The 15,177-nt window shown below is 55.5% G+C and overlaps 1 protein-coding gene across 14 annotated transcripts in view; it reads right to left on the reverse strand.

The window, feature by feature from the left end:
• Positions 1 to 15,177, reverse strand: part of IKZF1 (IKAROS family zinc finger 1) — a 57,351-nt gene that overhangs the window by 23,007 nt on the left and 19,167 nt on the right. The window contains exon 3 of one of the 14 annotated variants that reach the window (XM_087821445.1): positions 2,466 to 2,525. The exons of the other annotated variants lie outside the window; for them this stretch is intronic. Within the exon in view, the coding sequence (XP_087677571.1) occupies positions 2,466 to 2,525 (60 nt within the window). The remainder of the gene's footprint in view (positions 1 to 2,465; positions 2,526 to 15,177) is intronic. 14 annotated transcript variants of the gene reach the window in all.

Genomic DNA, 15,177 nt, shown 5'->3' on the forward strand with positions numbered 1-15,177 from the left:
GCTTTTAAATGGAATGAAGTCAGCCCTGGCTGGTTCAGCTCAGTGGTTAGAGTGTCGGCCTGGGCACTGAAAGGGCCCGGGTTCGATTCCGGCCAAGGGCATGTACCTGGGTTGCAGGCTCGGTCCCCAGCCCCGGTCGGGGCACGTGCGGGAGGCAGCCGATCTGTGTCTCTCTCTCCCATCGATGTTTCTCTCTCACTCCCTTCCACTCTCTCTGAAAAAAAGTGATGGAAAAAATATCCTCAGGCGAGGGTTAAAAACAATTTTTTAAAAATTAAATGGAACGAAGTCAGGGAGAGAGAAAAGAGGAAGCCTATGAAGAGACAAGTTACAAACAGAGTCACATTTCCTCGGGTAGCGAGGGACACGCACCAGCACAGAGAAGGTCCAGGGGGTTATGTTTTTAACTTTTAAGGGGAAAAAAAAGGCGCTGAGGGGAGGGGACAAGTCTCCCCAATGACCACTAGGTGGCGACGTTGGCCCAGGACAGTTTGGTTGCTGTTTGGTGGGCAGGTCATCAGTCAACAGCCACTGGCCCACCCGCGTGGCTCAGCGGGGGAGTGTTGACCCCTGAAGCAGGGATTGCGGTTCGATTCCCGGTCAGGGCATGTGCCCGGGTTGCGGGCTCGATCCCCAGCAGGGGGCGTGCAGGAGGCAGCCGGTCCATGACTCTCATCATTGATGTTTCTATCCCCCCTCTCTTCCTCTCTCTGAAATCAATAAAAACATATATATATATTTTAAGTCAACAGCCCCTGTGCCAGGGGGATATTTACAATTTGGGTGCATGGAGGAGGGGAGAAAGAGAGAGAGAAATACTAATACCTGTGAGCCCAATTGTTTAGTATATACAGGCAGTGCATCCAAACACACACCATCTATCTTATTAAAGCTCCAGTGTCCTAGATTCTGTTTATTTTCAGGCATTTCTTATATACTGAAACATTCACCAAAGGACCTGCTTCAACACTGCCACATGCTTGAGCCTCCACGTCCTCAAGTCAGTGACACGCGTCTTAGGTTGTATTGCCTTACCCTGGAGTGCACCTGACTTCTTAACATTTCAACAGTGTGACTGTTCACCTCAAAATTCATATTAGTTCTCCGTCCCAGTACCGCAATGTCTCATATAATCAAATAAGCCCACGTACACATGTGTACACATATACAAACATTTACATGCCTGCATACATACATACACGTCACACAGAAATAAAAATCAAACTAGTGGTTAAAAGGTGAGTCCAAGGAGCCTTAGTAGGAGAAGGGTCTCTGGAGCCGAGTAAGTGGGAAAGGCAGCCAGCCCAGGTTGCGGGAAAGGGTCTGACTTGGAGCGACACTGATAAATCCTTTAGATCCCCGGCGGTTTCTGATACCCAGGATGTGGGAGACCCGCCTCCCCGTTCCCGATGGCGCCTAGATCAGAGCCCGCAGGACGCCTGTGGCGGGTTCACAGGCGCTGTCTTCAACCCACTGACCCAGGCTCTGGTTAAGTCCTAAGGGGTAACCTGCTTGTATCACTTCGAATATTCGACTATCCGTATGTTTTCAAAAAGCAATCTCCACTCCTTAAAATACACCTTCAAGGATGCTGCTCAGCTACACTCACGATCTCTCCTCTCCCGAGGCCTAAAACTGAAAGACGAGATTAACATCTGCTCTGGGCTTAACAGCTCAGACCGGGAGTGGCCGCGGTGCCCCACGAGCGCTGCGAAGGCCTGCGGCCCGCGACGCCTCTCGGTTGTGAAATGAACACTGCGGAGCAACGGAAGGGCAGGGCGGGCCTTCTCCTGTCCTGCAGGGTTGGAGGACGACCCTGAAAACAGGCTGGGCTGTTCAACGGTGACAGAAAGCCCGGCCATGTCATCAGCTGCTCACTAAAAAGGAGACAACCACACGCTAATAACAAAACTGGTAACGGCAAAGGCACAGGAACAGCTCCATTCACGCTGCTGTTTCTTCTGCCCTTTGTTACTCCCGTAACCACAGAGGGTTGCTTAATAGCACATCTTTGGACATCTGACATGTCACATATGCCCAGCCGGGGTGGCTCAGTCGGCTGAGAGCATCCGTGCACCGCGAGGTTGCCACTTTGACTCCCGGTCAGGGCACACGCCTGGGTTGTGGGCTCCATCCCTAGTAGGGGGCGTGCAGGAGGCAGCCGATCAATGTTTCTCTCTCTCTCTCTCTCTCTCTCTCCCTCTCCCTTTCTTTCTCTCTAAAAAAAAAAAAAAAAAATCAATAAAAGCATTTCAAAAATATTAATAAAATGTCACCTATGTCCTTTATCAAAAAAATGATGTTGCTGATGGGAGCCATTTCATGAACAGAACGGCCAATGTTTAATTGATCTCATGTCGTCAAGCATGGAAAAAGGTGATGAAAACACACACAATATTCACACGATGGAAACAGAGTGAAATGGACACACATTTCCATTTTTCAGAAGCAAAGCATATACTTACGAGAGAAAGAATTGGGAATTATTGCATGAAAATCCCTAAAGCCATCAGCCCCATAGGAAACTGCAACAAAAAAGCACAGAGAGAGAAAGCGGGTTGATACCGTTTCAGAGATGCAGGAAGAGTTTACAAGAAAACATCACTTTTTAAAAAAGAAAGTGGTATTGCTCAAAGCCATTACTTAGCTCCAGACGGGCTACTGTTTGCTCTCAGACAGTGAAAAGGTGGCCGCAGTTACTCAGGAACGGGGCCGCTGCTCCCGGAGGCCCGAGTTCGCGATGTGTGTCACACAGGAGCGGTGGGGAGCAGCCTCCGGTGTGTGACCTCGTGGGGGTTTCTACCCTAAACCATTCAAATGGCGAGTGACCTGAGCTGTACACACAGGCCCGGGAAGCGGGCACCTTAGCCAGGCTTCTGCTGGGAGATGCTCGTTTCACAAAGGCAGGTGCTCATGATGGGCGGGTTGCATGCGAGTGATCTTCACTCAGCTTGTGCCCAGAAAAGTAGAAAACATTCATGCCCACACCAAGTGGGGAAGAAAGAGCATTGTCCCTACTTCAAAGAGAGCTACTGAATTTATGTGGGTCTTATCATAAATGCGATCACCACCTTAAATCTTCCAATTCTCATTTTTTTATAGGTCAGAGCTTCCTAGGGAGTGCCTGTGTCTTAAGACTTAGTAGCTACCACACATGCACACACATGCACATAGTTTCTCTCCAGGAGGGCCACCCCGGTGACCCTCAGGCACGTCTACACAGATGCACACACTGGTACACATGCACACACACACAGACATAGGCACATGAGTGCATGCACACACTCACAGTGTCTCTCCACGAGGGCTACCTCGGTGACCCTCAGGTACCTGCACAAGTGGCTGCTAAATTAAACTCATTCGATGGGCCCCTGAGTCAGTAGACTAAGATGGTGCCATCCTGCGGGAAGCAGACCTGCAGAACTTTGTTTAAACCAATGTTTTCCAAACGGATCTAACCACAGATGCCCTTTTCCCCACAAAAAGTCTATTAAACTATCAGGATACCAAGCAAACCCAAATTGGGAGACGAGTCCAAAGCTGTTGCTTGAACCAATGGGCTTAGTACTTTCCTAGCAAATGTCTAGCCTTCCTCTCCTTGTCCTGCTCCCTGGTCGCCCAAATCCAACAAAGAGAGTCACTGTCACAGATGTGGTCAGACAGAGCTGATACCACTTGGTCTGCCAGGCGTGTATGTGCTCATGGGCCTCCAGGCAGTTGTCAGTCCAATGCTGGCTCCCAGAGGCCTTTGCAATCGGTCATCTTCACTGAGCTCTGACCCTTCATATCAACTTCCTGAACCTCGGTCGTTTCGTGTCCTAGAGGCACAGCCACCTCAAATGATGGGGGAAATAGCAAAGATGTTTTAAGGTAGGTATTACCTTTTTAAAACGGGGACATTGCAATATGTGATGTGACATAAAACTGTCTGGTGAAATAATTGCACAGTTCCCCAGGACCCTGCCAATTAGGGGCTGGATGGCAACTGATGTGAAAGTCAAGTTCCTAGCTCACCCCTCCAGCTCTGAGGCCCTGGCTCATGTGGCGCCGAGGACAGACACGGGGAGTTCAAGTTCACTGCTACACTGGCTAGCGGGGGAGCTCAGGGGTGAGAACTGATACAATGTATCTAAAACTTCCCACCACGAGAGACTGCAGACCTCGGGCAGTCCAAGCGTGAGTCCTGAAATATGAAATTTTGTCACAATGTTTCCATTTCACCCATGACTGTTCAACATAAATGATATCAAATACTTCTCTGGACACTACATGTTAACTGTTTTCAGGAGGATCTGTTCTTTGCCTAGTGTAAGTCCAACTAACTTTGAAAGTTTTGTCCTTAATATTTGATTCCCTAAAAATTATGAAAAGTCTAAAAAACAAAACCTAGCTGTGGCTCCAGAGCCCATCTACTGCTCCCAGGAGAGCGGGGCCCGCGGGAACTCGCTGCTGCTCACGCACCACGTAGCTCACATGCGTCGGCTCCTGAGTTCCAAAAAGAAGAGGTCAGTCCTCATGGACAGGTCATTGTCCCAGAGGAACATGTGACAATGTGACAACGTGTCTTGTCCTGTCCTGTGGACTCTACTGTCTCTAGTCAGCCCCGCACCTGTGCAAGGGGTCACTGGGAGCTTTGCAAATGCCAGGCACACACAGAGCTCTTCCCATACCCTACCTCTCATCCCCACCGGGGTCCTACGCGGCAGGGACTATCACCCGTTTACTGGGGAGGAGACTGGGCTGCGAGGTGGATCTGGAATGTGCCCTCTTGGTGGCTGGCTTGCAAATATGCAAATCTGAGAGCGTGTCCAATGCACACATTACGGTCAGTATTCCAGACATGCCGCCTCCTCCTGCAGGGAAGGCTTTGGGAAGCTGTGCAAGCTACGGCGGCAGCACACACACGTGCACATGCACGTGTACACACACACTCAGACACATAGGGGAGAAAGGGCGCATTTACCAACAGAGTTCCCTACACGCCCGTCCTCGCAGCACCCCTCCCGCTGGCCCTAGAAGCTGCTGCCACGGAGCAGGGAGCAGGGAAGTGACGGTTCCATGACCGGCTCTCGGCCTTGTCTCCAAGTCCAGTAAATTCCACCCCAGATTTCAGGCCATTGTTATGAAAGTGCAGAGAGTAAAAGACTCAACATCTCATTTTCTAAATTTCAGGAACTACATCCTCTTATCAGGAGTAAACTGAGTTCACTTGTGGGAATGTCTGTTGCCTAAATCATCGCTGACGTGCTCCGATAAAACGCTGTCTCTGCTTCAGATTCTGAGTCCTGTTCACACTGCCCAGCTGAAGAACGTTCTGGAAAGAAGCCTGCCCACCCCCCGCCAGCCTGCATGTAACTACGCGTATAAACATCAGCTGTTGCTCCTGCAGGGAGACGTGAAAACATTCTCGAGATTTTCAAGTCAGAGACCGATCCCCGCAATTTTCTGGCAGGAAGCACGTTTAGATTTGTACTCAGGGGAATTGAGAAATATGCTGGCGTTTGGCTTTTATACATTTTATTTAGATCACATTAGCCTCCCAGGCATGGTCAGTCCACTTGTCTCTAATTAACTTGTGTGAGCGCGGCTAGCAGTGACCTTTGCAATGCGTTTCACTGTCACCTGTGGTCACGCTAGAGCAAGAGACCCTGAGGCGAAGGAAGCGACACCCCGCACGGAGCTGGACGCTGAGGCCAGGCTCCCACGGGAGACCCAGTTATGCCACACCCGGGTCCTCTGGGAATTCTTCCACACTGGACGTGGCCGGAGGGGACACCCATCCTTAAATCATCCCCTAAGCGGGGGCTCGAGGTTTGCTCAGGGGGTGGGAGCTCGAGCCAACGTGTCCGACTGCTCGCCGCGGGGGCTGCTGTCTGTCTAGACTCACAGAGCGGGAGCTGAAACACAGGCAGTCTAAGGTTGGACCCAGACACGGAGCCAGGGGCGTCCCTGTGGCTGTCACCTGCACGGAGTCGCCGCTGAGCTGCGCCTGCAGGTGTGTGTGGAGGCTCCCTGCCCTGCGCAGGCCCCGTGAGGACAGGAGGGACTGGGCACACCCTCCATGTGACGGGTTTGTTGTTGTTAATCCCCACCCCAGGATATTTTTCCCATTGATTTTAGGGACAGTGGGAGGGAGAGAGAGAGAGAAACATCGACGGGAGAGGGACACATCAATTGGTTGCCTCCTGCACACACCCCGACTGGGGCCAGAGGTTGAACCTGCAACCCAAGGACGTGCCCTCGACCAGGAACTGAACCCATGACCCTTCGGAGTGCAGACCGAGGCTCACACTACTGAGCCACACAGGCCAGGCTCGGGACAGTCCCGTGTTCACTACAACCCTGGGAGGGAGGGGAAGAAGGGCAGTGAAGGGATGTGGAGCCGACGCCCTCACCCCTCATCTGGGTGTCTGGAGCGTGGGCCCCGCAGCGGGTGAGTGTCACCTACTGGGCGTGCACCCCTGCTGGTGTGACAGTGTGGGCTCAGATGTGGGTTTCCTGGCGGCATGTTCTCACTGACGCAACAGGATGAGCTGCTGGTGCCTGTGGAAAAGGGAGTTTGGCAAAGGAAGTCTTAAAGACGAGAGGAAGCCTTCTGACTGTTAGCTTGCCCCCGCCGGCCAAAGTGTGGTCGCTGGGCAGCTGTCCCCACGAGGAGGCCTGGCCAGGCTGCTCCCGCCCGAAGTGGGCAGACAGAGGGGGGCTGAGGACTGGAGACCCAGCTGACCTCCATTCTCCTGCAGCCCAGTGCTCCAGGCTCCCTGGCCCTGCCCACACTCCTGGCCTTTCCCTCCTGTCCCCGTGGCTGGCACTGTGTCAGGCCCCAGAGATTCCAGGAGCCCAGGCTTGGCTTCAGGGAGGCCAGAGATAAAGTAATCTTCCCCAGGACACGCAGAGGGTGGGCCCCGCTGTCCCTCCCTTCCAGAGGTTGGCAGGGGCGTCCCTGCCAGAATTCCAAGCAAGCGGTGACTCAGCAAAGGAAGAGAAACAGCTCATGTCTCACTGTCCCTTGTCCCCGAGCCCCCAGCTCACTGTCCCTGGTCCCTGAGCCCCCAGGTGCAGCCCTCTGTCTTCCCACAGGCTCTGAGCTTGAACGGCAGTCAGTGTTCGCGGGGTCATCGTGGGGGACCCCGGGGCAGTCAGCAGGCCACCGCGTAGAGACGAAGCCTTCGATCCTGACTTTCCCATTTCTTCCTGTTCTCCTCCCAAAAAGCATGTTTCTCAGGCCGCCAGCTGGGGGGTCTGGGGTGGGAAGGAGCAGAGTGCACAAGACACCCCCGCGTGTCTGCAGCCGAGCCGGTTACAGAGGGCAGGGCTGGGGCTGGGGCGAAAGCATGTGGGGTGGATGCGCTAGGGCACACGTGTGTGTGTGCATGTGTGCACGTGTGTGTTCATGTGTAAACGGCACACAGAGATCGCTCTTCCTGCTCACACATTTGCAAAGGCAGCTCAGTGCCATGGATGCCCAGGACCCAGAGCTGCCCCGGGCACTGAGGGGTCACCCACAAGCTCACTTCCTCCTAACTGGGGGGCTCCTGCAGGGGCCCCCGGGAAAGGAGCGCGGCTCCCAATGGAAGTGACACCCTGACGATACGGAGTTCAGTGGCCGTGCCAGCGGACTGCTACCCCGGGTAAGAGAAACGGGAAGCACTAGCGTTCCCCCTCTTCCACTGAAGAGCCGTAAGGCCTCCCCTTCCCCTCCCTCTCGCCCGGCTCATCTTTCCTCACTTTCTGCGCGAGGCTGGACAAGTGCTGGGCACTCGTGTGGCCTACAGGAGGCTCTGGCCGTCGCTCTGGGCGCTGGTCTCAGGAAGTCCCCTCCTGCAGGGAGCAGCTTTCCTTTGAACCTGGGCCCCGCGGCCTCCCTTTCCCTCTCCCCGCAGTTTCTGATTCAACACCACTTCCTGGGACACGTGTGAACAGAACCGGCGAGGCCATGAGGGTCCCACTTCAAATCCGGGCACTGTCAGCTGTCCCCACATCTGTTGCTGGCACTGGGGCTGGCGGCTGTGACGCACTTTCCACACACCAGCTCCTCTCTTTCTGGAAGGAGCCCCAGAGGACAAGGTGACCCCCTTCACACCGAAAGGTCACCACCTGCCAAGGCCGTGGGCTTGTGCACCAGGGTGGGTGCCCACCACGCCCAAGGGCTTCACCAGGAAATCAGACGAGGAAAACCCAGTCTCCGAGCACAGGGGAGCCTGAGGGGCCGGGGGAGGAAGACGTGGCCAAGACTTTGCTGGGGATCCATGTCCTCCGGAGACGCGAGCAAACCCAGGGCAGGGAGCTCGGTGGGGGAAGTGACAGCAGAGCCTGGCCTCCTGCAGGGCAACCGCCCCGGGAAGCGGGAGGAGGGAGTCCCCAGTGGAAAGGGGGCAGCTGATCCTGGGGGCTCGGCAGGCACGAGGGGGGGTCACAGGGGCCGTGGGAGCCGAGAGGACGGCCCTGCCCTGGGGGGTCTCGCGGTGGGAGCCGGGCTGGGTGTCGGGATGGCGGTGGCTGAAAGAGGGGAGACACACAGGAGGTGATCCCGACACCCCACAGACAGAAAGAGGGAAGCTGGGAGCCGGCGGCAAGAGAGCTTCCAAGGCACCAGCCCCGCAGAGCACGCGCCCCCCCCCCCCCCGTCTGGTCTGGAGCCGCCGCCAATGGAAACTCAGATTCAGGGAGACGCGTCCCGCTCCCGCCGGCCCTGGGCTCCAGAAGCCCCAACTTCTGCATTCTGTCATCTTCCCTCCCAGCCGTCCATCCCCCGCCGGGCCCAGATGCCTCCGGGAGGCAGGCCGGGCGCGATTGTGACAGGCGGCCTGTGTCATAGTGTAACTGGGTGTCCACATCCTCCCGGCCCAGAAGAGGAACCCGGCGAATAATGAAATACAGGGATGCAGGGAAAGAGGAAGCCCGGCAACCGAAGCGCAAGAGCTGCGGAGAAGCCACGGAAAGGGAAGCGGGACCGCGGGATGCAGGGAGCTCGGCGGGCCGCGGGCATCTCCCGCAGCACACTCGTCCCAGCACACGCTCACTCAGGCACACTCACATACGCGCACAGACACACACACTGACACACTCAGACACACTCACACTCACTGACACACACTCACATATATGCTCACAGACACACACAATCACATTGACACACACTCAGACACACACTCACACTGACACACACTCATACCAGCACACACTCAGGCACACTCACATACGCTCACAGACACACACACTGACACACTCAGACACACTCACACTCACTGACACACTCACATATATGCTCACAGACACACACACACACTTACACTCACTGACACACACTCACATATATGCTCACATACACACACAATCACATTGACACACACTCAGACACACTCACTGACACACACTCACATATATGCTCACAGACACACACAATCACATTGACACACACTCAGACACACTCACACTCAGACACACACTCATCGACACACTCAGACACACACTGACACACACACTGACACACACTCTCCCAATTCCCTCAGCCTTTCTTGCATCTGAATCCGACTCCTGAAAGGGCCTGATGGCCGAGCTCTCAGCACCGGAGGGACAGGGACAAGTCTGTCCCCGGGGGATGTGGTCCAAGTGTCCCTGGCACGTCTGCCCCGCTCGGTACCAGACCCAGACATTCCTAACAATTCCAGGAGGCCATTCGTTAGGCTTTCTCCTGTGTTTAAACAGCCAGCGTCAAAACATGGCAACCGTTCCTAGCACCCTCGCCGAAAATTTCATTTCAGGGCTGAGACCGAAACACGGACGGACGGACCAGGAGCACACCTGTCCGTGCAGGTGGGCCCGAGGCCAGGCCACGCGGGGCCTGGAGTCAGGGACAGAGGAGCAGCTGGGAGTTTCCCGTCTGCGCCTCTGTCCGTGGAGATAACCAGGGGCAGCCGAGCAGAGCCATTCCCGGCGGAGCGGTTGGGAGGCTGCTCACAGGGGCCTTATCTCGCTTTTCCAGGGCCCGCGGATGAGGGGCCCGGCCGGGAGGGGTTCCCGCCACCTCCCAGGCCTCCCGGCTCGAAGGAAAATCTCCCTCCCAGGCGCAGGTGCAAAACGAACCATTTCCCTCCTTGTTTCCCTGGGACACACTGGCCTCCTCGGGAAAACTGCTGACTATCCCCTGAAGCCTGACCCTGGAGTGGCCCCTTCTCCGAATCGTCTTTCAGTTTATTCTTTGCAAACAGACCTGTGCAAATTCACTTGGGAGGGGCTGCCGGCCTGAGGACTGTTCTGCGTGTCCACCTCCATCCTGCTGTCCAGTCTCCTCGTTCCTTCAACCCTTGGCCGTTGCCCGCCGATGGGAGTGCTCTGACGGGCTCCCCACCGTCCCGAGATCCAGGAGGGAGGTCGAGGTTCCCTGCATGGGGGCCCAGTGCCAGGACTGCTGGGGGAGGAGGCCCGTCTTCCCCTGAAACCCTCCCGCCCTCTGCCATGCCCGGTGACCCCACCCGAAGGTGTCCTGGGACAGCTCCCTCTAACTCTGCATCACTCGTGTCTCCACCCCCACAGGCCGTTGGGACACAGCGGTGTGACCCCGAGCAGGCTGAGCACGCCAAGTAAAACCAGGGTGGTTGACATCTTCCCCCCACATCCCTCTGCCCCGAGATGAACTTCAGATGATGCGACCAGCTTTCTCGGAGCGCCTGGGGCCAGCTCTCTGTGCTGCTGAGATGTCACACTTAGCCTGTGGCTGCAGGCCTGTCACTGAGGGCACCGGCTCTTTACTTTAAAATCCTCTCAATACCAGGAAAAGAGCAGCAATGCTGGGGGGATGGGGGGGGCGGAAGGCCTGAGACTCCAAACCTCCGAGTCTGTTTCCCTCTGGTTTTGGCAAGTTGGTTTCTCATCTCTGAATCTTGTTCTCTTCTGGTTGTTGGGGTGTGTGTGTGTGTGTGTGTGTGCATGTGTCTAAAAATATATGTGGTAGCACAGATGCCACCTCGGGCACCATGTGTGCTGCGGACGCCTGGGTCCCCCCAGCCTGCCTCTCGCCCCCTCAGGCAGTGTGACCCCGGGCCCTGTCCCTGCTGTCCATGTGCTCTCTGTCCCCTGCCCTAGGCGTCGAGGCGACGGGAGGGGCTGTGCTCACCCAGAGCTGCCAGTTCTCACCCTGTCACCCTCGCTGGGACGGCTGTGGCCGAGGGGGCGCCTGTATGCAGTCCCTGAGGTGGCTCAGAAGTGAGACCGAAGCCCAGTCCCCACCTCTGTCCATTGCCCTGCCCCCAGGGTTACCTTTCAGATGAGATGAACTATCTGCTCAGAGGGCTCTGGCTGGGCTGCTGTGGAGGGACCCAGGCCTGAGAATCACTGACCTCTTCCCAGTGAAGGCACCTGAGCTACAGGTGAACTTGGGGGTGGGTGCAGGGGGAGACTCTGCCTTCTCTGGATCCTTTTGCCATAGAGTTTTTTAAAAATTAAATGTATTGGGGTGACATTGGTTAATAAAATTATATAGGCTTCGAGTGTACAGTTCTACAATACATTACCTCTATATTGTATTGTGTGCCCACCACCCAAAGTCAAACCTTCTTCCCCCACCATGTACTTGACACTCTTTACCAAAAAGGCAACCAACCCAATGGGAGAAGATATTTGCAAACAATAGCTCCAACAAGGGGTTAATATGCAAAATATTTAAAGAACTCATACAACTCAACACCAAACAAACAAACAATCCAATTAAAAAATGGACAGAAGCTCTGGACAGAGACTTCTCCCAAGAAAACATACAAAGAGCCATTGGGTTTTAATACAGTCCCCACATCCCAGCTCTGGGACGTCTCCCACCTTGTCATGGGGGTTCTGGAAGAAACACATGAATGAGTCATCTACACTTTTCAATAAATGAAAGTTTAGTAACTTGCTGGTAGATTTAGAGATTTGCTAGCAAGAGAGACCTTTCAATAGCAGGAGGCAGGTGGAGACCCACGGGGACCCTGGCTGGCATCAGGCTGCCCACAGCCCCTGGGGCCAGAGGGCCTGGTCTCACGTGGAAGCTCCTACACGTCCGGCCTTGTGTCCCCACCGGAGGACCAGCTTCCACAGTCAGTCAGTCTGTCTGTGACTTCAGAGGGCCCCTAATGTCTGGCTGGAGATGAGGCCCCAAGGAGGAGGCCGCCTCCTTATGCCATGCCCCTCACCGGCGTTAGCAGGCACTGCAGAGGTCAGGCCTCAAGGTCAAATGTGAGGAACATGGAAAGGCCAGCAGAGGTCCACCGGGTGGGCAGCCAGACACCAGGCCCATTGTGGTCGGCGTGGGCATCAGAGAGATTGAAAACGTGACCCCTCTGCCTCACTCTGAGTTGTGAAATGCAACCATGCAAACCTGGGAAAATAAAGATTTCCCAGAGTCTCGCGGTTGGTCTCACCCCATTGACATTACACAGACAAGTGAAGCTCCATCTGCAGCTGCTGGTGGCAATAGGTCAAGGAGAAAGAAAGTAAAACCGGCCACTGAGGCAATCAAGTAAAAGTGAAGTAAAAAGTCTTTGAACTAAAATTCACCTATTTACTCAGGGTGAGTCCTTCTGCTCAGGGGGGCCCTGTGCCCTCCTCTACTGCACAGTCGTGAAAATAATTCAAGGGCCCCTTCTTATCTAACACCCAGCACATCTGAAGCTGCAAATTAGAAAGGAGAGAGACAGACAGAAAATACTGCCGAAGGGATGAAGCCAATGGACAGGAGAATTCAAAGTCAGGGTCATGCGGGGACAGGGAGACGCTCTCCACATGCAGTGACACTTCTGAAGGCGAGTTCAGGACCCATCTGGTCAGACAAAGGCGCAGTGGGCCTTCTGGGTACATAGTTGCAGTTTGTAACTTTATGGAAAATCTGGAAGCCCAGGCCCGCTCCCCTGGAGGCTTGATACATGTTTGCAAAGGAAAGAAAGAATGAATGAATGAATGAGCAAGTGAATGAAATAATGACACAGCCCTCCCTGCTTACGGGCTACAGTGTGCCAAGCAGGTGCCCGCAGACGTCTCTCCGTAACGCCAGGGTCAGCATTGGCAAGAGTAAACTTGGGTTCAGAAGAAAAGATCAAGGTATTTCCAAACTATTCTTGAAACAATTACAGTGGGTCTAGTAGGTTCTAGAAAGATCCCTTATCCAGCAGGGTTAAAATACACCAAACACAGAATGGGGCAGGTTTGAGCGGTTTAGAAAGTGTCACTGTAAAGAAACGCCACCCCCACGATGCTACACGAAGAGACGCTGGCTGGGGGCGCTGAGGACACCACGGTGGGCGCAGGCTGTGAGCATGAGCGACCGGTGTCGGGCTCAGATACTACAGGGTTCGCCGACCAGCTTGCTGGATGGTTTCCCACATAATCAGGGCAACAGAAACGCCCCTCACGTCCCCATTTCTGTGCAAAGAAGCAGATTTGGCTGCAACCGCGTGTAAAGTACATGAGCCTCAGGCAGGGGCCGGGGAGTCTGGTGTCAGCTGCTTCCCGGGTCCCGCTGCCAGGAAGGTCGAGTTGGAGGACACACAGAACGTTCTGAGATTAAAAACAGGAAATGGGTGAATTCGGTGCCCCTTCTGGGAAATGATGAAATGAAATGTTTCAACCCCAAGGTGCAATCGTGCAGAGCCCAATGTATCAGGTTCTTAGGACACACGATTTCTCCTCGTGATAAATGGCTTTTGAAAATGAAAACACCCAGGTACTAAAATGCACTCCCTCACACGTCCTAACACTGCAGGAGCTGGTGCTCGGGTGTGTCCTGTGAATACACAGCAGGAGAGAGAGCACGTCGTCGTGGCCAAGTGTGGGGTGGCGAGCGGTTCAGGGAGCTCGACTCAGAACCTGCGGGGATCGTCGCAGGCTGGTGCTGTTCAGGGATGTGACGCACAGAGAATTAGACAGCGAGGACCGCCGCGTTCAAACCCCGACCCTCGCGCCAGGACCCCCAGCCAGCATCAGGAAAAGCAGGGGTTCAGCCGTAAGTGGGAAACCGGGAGCCCACGCTGCTCGTGTTCACGGACGCGCAATGGCCCGGGTAGAGGCCCGCGTGGCACGACCGCGGGGGTCACTGCTGAGCCCCAGCAGGCGGGGACAGTGGCCCCGCAGCTCGGCCTGCCCGGAGCTCTCTCTTCACGGGGGCAGTGTGCCGATCACACCCAAGCCCTGCGTTTATGAGTAACCGACGCAAATGAGAGGGGTGAGCGCACAGGAGACGCCGGCAAGCCTCACAGCACAGACGTTTTCACACCTCGGCGGCACGTATCTAACGGCTCGGGGAGGCGGTTACGGGTGCGTGATGCCAGGTGTCGCCGGGGTAACACACGATCACCCGTTTATCTCCCGTCCACCTGCCTCCAAGCCTGGCCCGAGGAGCCTCTGTCCAGCTGCAGAGGCACCTGCCACACACTCCTCGCCACCGGGGAAGATGCTGCTGGTGGCTGCAGCAACTTTACCTTCCCGCCCGCTCAGGTGGCTCCCTTCCCAGAGGGCCTGGACATCACACCTGGCACCGTGAGCACCAGAGGAGGTGGCAAGGACGGGGAGGGGGAGGCTGGCACTGCCTTCATGAGAAACGGACCCCAGCGTGGATGCCAGTGTGACCCCATGTTGCTCCCCTGGATGGGGGGCCATCAGCATGTGGCTGCTCAGGAGGAGGGGCTGCAGGCTCAGGCCACAAGGTCGCCTGCTGAGGGCCCCTCTCGCGGCTCCGCTCACACACCTCAGCTACTCGGGGACCCTCTCTTTCATTTCTCACATGGGTCCCTGGGATTTCAAACCTAAATGAAAACGTGAGACAAGCTGCCTTGTTCCTAAGCCCTGACTCGTACTTTGCACTGGGGGGCCCCTTGTGCCCCAAAGTTATTTCTCGCCGACCCCACAACATTATTTAAAATACAGGAATCATCCCCTACTTCTGACAAGGCTTCAGTTAGGGTGATGCACCTACAAGATCTCTTGATAAAAGTGAACAGAACAGAAGGTTCAAACCAGCAGTCATTCCAGGGGGCAGCCTCTGCCGAGGGCGCCCAGCCGGTCCCCTCACGCCCACGCTTGCCAGCCTAGGGGACACGTTTACGGGAGGCCCTCTCTGAAGTCGGACCGGGATCGTCCCCTCGGCCCACGCAGACACCAGAGCCACCACGGCGCTCCCCGGGCCCAGGATTTTGCCCCCCAACGTGACCC

This window comes from Miniopterus natalensis, chromosome 10 (genome assembly GCF_054644295.1).
Source record: "Miniopterus natalensis isolate mMinNat1 chromosome 10, mMinNat1.hap1, whole genome shotgun sequence".
Classification (NCBI taxonomy): Eukaryota; Metazoa; Chordata; class Mammalia; order Chiroptera; family Miniopteridae; genus Miniopterus; species Miniopterus natalensis.